The sequence below is a fragment of the Pteropus vampyrus genome, unplaced genomic scaffold, assembly GCF_000151845.1.
Source record: "Pteropus vampyrus isolate Shadow unplaced genomic scaffold, Pvam_2.0 Scaffold144, whole genome shotgun sequence".
Lineage (NCBI taxonomy): Eukaryota > Metazoa > Chordata > Mammalia > Chiroptera > Pteropodidae > Pteropus > Pteropus vampyrus.
In genome coordinates, this window is record NW_011888925.1 from 2,318,604 (window position 1) to 2,326,691 (window position 8,088).

General features: G+C 55.9%; 1 protein-coding gene across 1 annotated transcript in view; it reads right to left on the reverse strand.

The window, feature by feature from the left end:
• Positions 1-1,425: 1,425 nt before the first annotated feature.
• The window catches only part of PYGM (glycogen phosphorylase, muscle associated), an 11,371-nt gene continuing 4,708 nt past the window's right edge, over positions 1,426-8,088 (reverse strand). The window contains exons 6-17 of the mRNA XM_011368971.2: positions 7,729-7,821; positions 7,346-7,492; positions 7,060-7,223; positions 6,443-6,557; positions 5,808-5,909; positions 5,327-5,474; positions 4,959-5,017; positions 4,701-4,842; positions 4,082-4,289; positions 2,235-2,369; positions 1,960-2,026; positions 1,426-1,837 (exon numbers count right to left, since the gene is read on the reverse strand). Coding sequence (XP_011367273.1) covers positions 1,688-1,837; positions 1,960-2,026; positions 2,235-2,369; positions 4,082-4,289; positions 4,701-4,842; positions 4,959-5,017; positions 5,327-5,474; positions 5,808-5,909; positions 6,443-6,557; positions 7,060-7,223; positions 7,346-7,492; positions 7,729-7,821 — 1,530 coding nt within the window. The 3' untranslated portion in view covers positions 1,426-1,687. The remainder of the gene's footprint in view (positions 1,838-1,959; positions 2,027-2,234; positions 2,370-4,081; positions 4,290-4,700; positions 4,843-4,958; positions 5,018-5,326; positions 5,475-5,807; positions 5,910-6,442; positions 6,558-7,059; positions 7,224-7,345; positions 7,493-7,728; positions 7,822-8,088) is intronic.

Below are 8,088 nucleotides of genomic sequence, written 5' to 3' on the forward strand. Positions count from 1 at the left end.
CACTGCCGGCTGCGCCTCCCCCACTGGGGCTCCCTCTCGCCCCGCACGCGGCGGTCCCTGCGGCAGCTTAACCACTCCCCTGCTGCGCAGCCAGGAGGCCAGGGCCGCGGGCGGGGGGCTGCGCCACTGGCTGCACCGAGGGTGGGCGAGCCGAGGTTAGGCTGCGCGGGACGTGGGGTGGGGGCCCTTTCCCCCCACCTCAGATGCCCCTGTGCCCTCCGCCCTGCCTGGTGTTGGGCAGAGGAAGCCGGGAGGGGCAGGAAGCGGACTGCGGTGGGGAAGGGGCGCCCCGCCCAGCCCCCGGCCCAGGTTCCTGTTTTCGAGACAAACCGTTCCCACGGGGCTACCCCGGCCCGGGGCCCGGCATCTTCCTGCGGGCAGCGCGGGGCACAGGCCTCGTAGAGATTGGGGGCGTAAGGGCAGCAAGGTCCTGCTAAGTATGGGGGAGGGGCTAGAACAAGATGGGAGCATTTTGGGGAGAGGGGACTGTGTAGAGGGAGGAATGAAAACGCCGCTACCTGGAGACGAGACCTTGATGTCTGGGGATGTTGTGGGGGGAGTTCCAGCTCAAAGGCGGGACTGGGGCGCCGGAAGCCTGGCTCCCCAAGGGGCCAGGTTGAAAGGGGCAGCTGCAAGCTGTAGGTAGGTTCTCCGCAGCTTGGAGACTAGAAGCTTGTATGCCTAGGCCCCGGGTAGGGAGGAGCTTGGGAGGGGCAGCCGCAGGCGGTTGGGGTCCCCACAAGCTGGGCCTAGGGGAGCCAGTAACCGTTTCCGGCCTTTGGGTTCAAACACACTCACTGTGAAACCACCCGCCCCAAATCTGCCTTTCGAGGCTTGCCCCTCCCTGCCTCGCAGCTGGTGAGGCAGGACCTCCCCTACATCTCAATCTTGGTAATGCGAGGCCTAAGAACAGGCCCTTTCAGGTCCTCAGTTTCCCCAAAATGAGGTAAGGGCAACACTGGCATAGCGCAGTCAATGAATATCTCTCGCCCTAACACTCCCCAGACTTGGGGCAAAGCACAGCCACCTGCTAAGAGACCCTGAAACGCCGCAGTGGGGCGGGGCTAAGGGCGGAGTCAAGAAGGCGCCAACTATCCACAGGCCCCGCCCCCTTCTGATCCCGCCTCCTGACAGCGTGCATCCTCGGTAGTCCCGGAGGCTTCAACCCAAATCCCGGTGGGCCCCACCCAAGCGGACGCCCCGCCCCTGGCCAGCCTGGCAGGCCGCTGACCTAGTATGGACACAGCACTGGGAAGAGAGGCGTGGAGGGTGACTCCGGGAAGAGGGCTGAGAGTCCCGGGCCCCGCCCCCCACGGGCCATTTCCCTCTTCGGAGGGGACGCACCTGCCGCCGGTGGGGGTAAGGCAGCTGCCGTTGTGCCGGCCCAAAGCTAAAAATATTTCCCAACAGAAAGAGGAGTTGAGGCTCCCAAGGAGAATCAATTTATTGGGGGGGGGTACAGTTGGTCAGACCCATAAAATAGGAGCGGGCAGGAAGCCCGAGGACGGGATGAGAGCAGTGTCCTCAGTCACGCTGGACACTGGAACCTCAAGGCTGAAGAGAAATGTGGGTTCCAGGAAGAGGCTTAAAGATCTAACTCCAGTACCCCACTCTCCGGATGAGAAGCTGGGGCTGGCCCAAGGGATTACAAAGATTCAAGGGCTGATTTGGAATCTGGTCTGGAGGCTCACATCATCTCATCAGGGGCTGGCAGGCGCTGGCGAGAAGGCTCTACGCCCCAGATCTCCCGCGCATACTGGGTAATGGTGCGGTCACTGGAGAACTTGCCAGAAGTGGCTATGTTTCTGATCACCGTCCGCGTCCACTCTCTCGGGTTCTATAGGCCAAAAGGGAGCTCTGGGTTCACTCTGCCGGTGGGATCCCCACTTTCCGTCTCATCCCAGCCGTGGCCACCAAAGCCCTGCCAGGGCCCCCCCTCCCCCACCCAGGACCCCTTACCTTGTACAGGGCATTGACTCTCTCCTGGCATTTAATGTAGTCTTCATAATCTGCAAAGACTTTAAACCTAGAGGGGAATGCAGAGGCAGGAAGCTCCATGAAGTGAAGGACAAAGCCTATTCTGTCCAGATGGACTTCTGGAGACCTGGAGAGTGATGCTGCTTCCGAGGGAACTGGCTCCAACCACCCAGGACCCCGGTCCAGCCTCCCCTCCGTGCCAAGCCCTGTTCAGCCCAGCAGCCCCACCTGCATGATTCCCTGGGCAACCAGCTCACCGGTCATGGTGCATAAGCATGTTGACGATGTCCTTGAACAGGTCGGGCTGTTTAGGCGAGAAGAAGCCGCTGTTCAGCTGCTCGATGATCTGTCGAAGCTCAGGAACTCGGTCGTAGTATTCCTGGGCATTGTACCTGCGGGGAGGAGCTGTGGTCAGCCCCTGGGAAAGGGGGTCCTGCCTCCTCCTCCAGAAAAGGGCCTGAAAGTCCTAGGCCCCAGAGACAGCCTATTCTGTGCCCCCTGCAGCTGCCACTGGAGTTCCTCCCCTGGAGGCCCTCTCCCTTCTCTCCTTGGCTTTTTATCCCCCATCGGGTGGCCGAGGAGAGAGGCCTGGAGAGAGCAGAAAGGAAGTGTCAGAGCCAGGGCCCCAAACTAAGTGCTCGTCCTCACACACACCACCACCGACTCCCAACCAGTGTGTTTCCTCCACGAATGGCTTTTTCCAAGTCCAACCCTGCCCTCGCCTTTGGGCGCCAGGAAGAGCCAACAGGTATACCCTCAGCAATGTCCTTAAACTCAGACTGTCCCACTGAGCTTTCCCCCAGTGTTCCACTTTCTGAAACAGTGCAATCCATCCCTCAGCCACCGATTTTAAAATCGTCCCTAAGGCCAGTCTCATCTCTTTCCTTTCCTCCTCTGTTCCAAACAGAAACCAGAGCCACTTCCTCAACAAAGCCCCTATTCCTCACCCCCAGCACTGGCCTGCTGCAGGTGTGGGGGCATTATGGTGTCAGCCCCTACATTGGTCCCCCACCTGCACTTTGCCCCCTCCAGTCCAATCTCCACCCTGTCTTTCTGAAGCCTAGTTCTGAACATGTCAGACCTTGTTCAAAACATTTCACATTTCCCTCCTGTCCAAAGGACCAAGCCTGAATTTTCTAGTCAAGCCTCATGTGAGAAATTCTCAGCTTTCGTAAGCTGTTGGGGGAGTGGGTACCAACTTCCTGGAAAGCAATTTGGCAATATGTATTAAGAGCCTAAAGAACTCACACTTTTTGACTCAGAAATATCCCTTTCTAATAATTATCTTAAGGAAACAAGAGATGTGGACAGAGATGTAAAAAATCGGTCATGACAGTGATATTCATACTAACGGGAAATTGGCCTTGATGTCTAACCACATAGAGCTGGTTAAATAACATGGCATGTCTATAGGATGGGATACTATACAAACATTTAAAATAACTTTGAAGACTATTTAATGACATGGAAAATGCCACTCCAATGATAAATATTATGATTCGAAATTGTACATATATTATTTCCAACTTTTAAAAACTATGCACACATACACACACATATAAACACATATGTAGAAAAAGAGAACTTAGCTTTATATCTGGGTGATGAAATTATGGATGGCAGTTATTTTATTCTTTGTGGTTTTGTATTTCTCCAATTAATGAGCATTACTGCTTTATGATAAGAAAAATATTATAAAATAAATTTTAAAAAATAATGCCAGGAAAATGTCTCCTCTGAAGAACTGCATTTCTGGCTACAAGCACAGTTAACTGCTATGTTCATATTTCCCTTTTTGCTATGGCTGCCAGGGAACTGAGAATTTCATTTTACTTCTAATTCCAGAAATAATATTATCTCAGGACTGATATAATTTTCTTTTTCCTTCAGTTCTGTGTTATTTCTTTCTTTTCCCGTTTTATTAATCTTATTTTTTGTAAGTTACCTCAAATTTTTCCAGAATCCCGATGGTATCACTAAGACCTTGTGCGGCCTGAGAAGCTTTTTTAGGCAAACCTCTTGCTCCCAGTCCTACCGTCCGGCAGCCACACCTGGGTGCCTCCTACCCATAGACTGTGAACTTTGGAGCCCTTGACCCCCATACCCTTTTTGGTCAAGCTTTTCCACGTCCTCCACCCGCATGCCGAAGATAAAGAAGTTCTCCTCTCCTGCCTCTTCTGCCATCTCCACGTTGGCCCCATCCATGGTGCCAATGGTCAGAGCCCCATTGAGCATGAACTTCATGTTGCCAGTGCCTGAGGCCTCAGTGCCCGCAGTGGAGATTTGCTCAGAGAGGTCAGCAGCCGGGATCACTGTGGGGCGGCAGCAGGGGCACGAGTTCAGCTCTGGGAAGAATCCCACCCCAGCCGGGGACTCTGGAGTCAGGCTGGCCCCAGGCATAGTCAGATTCAGTCTTCTTCATCCCAACCCTCCGGTCTTCACCAGCTGAGTCTCCCTCTCACCCCCAACTCTGGTTGATTCTTGAACATCTGGGGTCTAACCTGGACTCCCCCCACCCTGCTCCATTGTGTGACTTAGTGAACACCACAGAATTTCACCTGTACTGCCAGAAAGTCCATTAGGGGGACATCTTCATGGTTTCAGCATTTCCCTCTCCAGATTTTTCTTTAAAGTGCAAGTACCCCAGAAAGAGGTGACTAATACCTCTTCCAGGCACTGAACTAATCAGAGCCTCCCCAGGGTCCCCGTCAGCGGCACCTCACCTTTCTCGGCCAGTGAGACTCTGTAGTTCTCCAGGAAGATCACGCGGAGTCGGTCTCCTATTACCGGGTCGTGGTTGACCACATCCCCAATGGCAGTGATGAGCCTGATGATCATCTTGGCCATGTGGTACCCAGGGGCAGCCTGTGGGGGCGTGGTCTGGAGTCAGCTCCATGGCCCGACCCCCTCCCCTCAGCCAAGGCTGATCTAAACCTGGATATCAAAGGACTGGAGCCATGGTCTGTGGCCCGGCTTCTCACCTTCCCTCCTATCATCACAGTTCGAGGCACAAAAAACTTATTGGGTTCCTTCTTGATGCCTGTGGAGAAAGGGAGGAAGGAAGTGGGCTGGGTTTTCTCTCTGAGCCGTCGTAGCTCCTAACAGTGCCCATTCAGTCAGGGCCTAAGCCAGGAGGCCGTAGACCTGACTGGGGCAATCACTTGCTATGGGACCTCAGACCTCAGATCTGTCCTTTCCCCCTCAGTTTGCCCATCTGTGAAATAGGGATAATCCTATGTCCCCATTGCTATCCTGAGGCCAAAGGAGATACTGATAAGGAAGCACACAGTATGCGAGGAGGTACACGGAGGGGAGAACCAGGAGACAGTGCAGAGTCCCTGCCACTCACGGTTGTACATGGTGATGATGTGGAGGCAGTTGAGGAGCTGGCGTTTGTATTCATGGATCCGCTTCACCTGGATGTCGAAGAGCGAGTTGGGGTTGATATGGACTTTGTATTCCTTCTCCAGATATGCAGAGAACTTCAGTTTGTTTTCCTGAAGGCAGGGGAAGGGGGAGAGCTCACCAATAGGCCTCAGCCTCAGGAAATCAGATATTCTCATTTCTTTCCCAGGAAGGTAGAGGATAGAGGGCTTGCATGCCATTTTCATCCGCTCCTGCACCTGGGCAGACATTGCTAATCAATGTCCGCATGAGATCCGATGATGCTTTCCCACCATGGACTCCACGCAGCTTCTACCAGTGACCCGAGGTTGCAGGAGAGATGAGCTCTATCGGCCATTCCTGACCCGGACTTCTGGCCCTCCAACTCTCTCCGCTCCAGCCTGACACAGCCTGACACAGGGGGCCCGGCTGGCCGAGCTCCTCACCTGCTTCACTTTGGCCACATCCCGGATAAAGGCTTCATCGTCCACGTAGGAGAGCAGTTTACGCAGCTGGTCCAGGTCTGAGATGTAGTCCTCCCCGATGCGCTATGGGAAGATGGCTCTCAGGCCCATGCCCTCCCTCTGTCCTCCCTCATAGAGGGGCCCCTTGCCAGGTCATCCAAGCCCTATACACTGCGAACAGCAACCCTTCAGCTCCCCAGCTGGGGTGTGGTCTGTAAATGTCCATCTTCCTCCCTTCTCAACCTTCAGCTGACCCCAGTAGGACTTCCTCCTGGAATTTTCCTCATACAGGCAATGACCTTGAGTCCCTGCTCCCAGTCTCTGTCCCTTTCCAGTCTCACCTCCGATGTGACCTATTGATGACCTCCTCCATTAGACTGTGAACTCTACCAGGTTGATCTTCACAGCCAGGGCCTCCATTAGCCCATAGGACATCCTCAGGCAAATAGGAAAATGGTTCCCCTCCTCCCAGCATATGCAAGGCTTGGGGAACACAGTATGACAAGGATTTCAGCCCTCAACTGCGCCCCCTGCAGTGAACCACCTACAGGACCACACCCAGCTGATCTCTGCAGTGACTCATATTGACCCCTACTGGCCATAGGGTGACCTCTCACCTCAGCGATGACCTCTGCCAGCCCTGGGTTACACATAACCAGCCAGCGCCGAGGGGTGATGCCATTGGTCTTATTCTGGAACTTATGAGGTTCCAGCTCGTAGAAGTCCTTGAAGCTGCAGGATGGGGTTAGTGGGTCACCACTCATCCCTGTGGGACAAAGATCTCCTTCCGGGGTCCCTATCAGGGTGTCTTGATGAAAGAGGCCTGGGAGTGAGGGGTGCTGCTGCATATGTATAAGGGGGAGTCGTCTGGGGACAGGACTGAACCATACATCAGGGCTGTCTGTAGTGCTTGTTAGACGGGTGCCATCTGTGCTGTGCAGTGAGGAGGAGGGCCTATAAGTCAGCGGTCCCCAACCCTTTTGGCACCAGGGACCGGGACTCCTATGAGAATCTAATGCCTAATGATCTGAGGCGGAGCTGAGGCGGTGATGCTGGCGCTGGGGAGCGGCTGCAAATACAGGTGAAGCTTTGCTCGCTGGCCCACCGCTCACCTCCTGCTGTACAGCCTGGTTCCTAACAGGTACCGGGTCCGCAGCCCAAGGGTTGGGGACCCCTGCTATAAGCGACTGAGGTTTGGAGTGGGCGGTGCCCAGTGGGAGGGGCGGGGTCTCACATGGTCTTCTTGAGGATCTCAGAGTGAATGCGAGCCACACCGTTGACGGCATGGGACCCAGCGATGCACAGGTGGGCCATGTTAATGCGCTTGACTGCTTCCTCCTCCACAAGCGACATGCGCCGCAGCCGGTCTACGTCCCCTGGGAACGCAGCTGCGACCCGCTGTGCCAAGAGAGCCCAGAGTTAGGACAGGGACACAGGACCTGGGCCCCAGCCCCGTACCCACCGAGCTCTGCCCAGAGCACTCCCTGCTAGCTCTCGGGCCCCATGCCTCCTCTGCTCACGTTGAGGAAGCGCTGGTTGATCTCGTAGATGATCTGGAGGTGCCGCGGCAGCAAGGTCTCCATGAGGTGCACGGGCCAGCGCTCCAGGGCCTCGGGCAGCACTGTGTGGTTGGTGTAGGCACAGGTCTTCACCGTCACCTCCCATGCCTGGCAGAAGAATGGGGAGTCAGGCCCCCCGGGGCCTAAGCCCTGTGGCTCTGCACACACACTCTGCAGCCAGGAGCCGGCCGCCTCTGTGGTGCCAGGTTCTAGGGCCCCCGCCCCCTGGGCCTCACACTGCCGTATGTTCAGTGAGGGCGCCACTCACAGCTTTCCACTCCCCAGACTGGGGAGGGAACCCTGAGGAGAGAGTCAGGCAGGTGTGGAGGGGTCCTGAAGCCCACCTTGTCCCAGTCCAGCCGCTCCAGGTCAACCAGAATCCTCATCAGCTCGGGAATGGCCAAGGAAGGATGGGTGTCATTGAGCTGGATAGCTACCTGTTGGGGTGGGGGGAGGCAGGCAGGGAGTCAGTCTGGGCTGCAAACCAGGGCCATGGTCACTGTCCTTTGCCCCTTCAGAGTCCCCTCCAAGGGCTGCGCATGGTTCTAGGGCTGAGCAGGAGGCTCTCATGGGGCGGCTGTGGGGCAGGAGGAAGGAAGCTCAGGTTATGTGCCTGGTAATCGATGGTCCTGAGCAGGTCACCCTCACACACGCCCCCACCTGCCGGCCTCCACTTCCTCATCTATAAAATGGGCAGGCAGGCT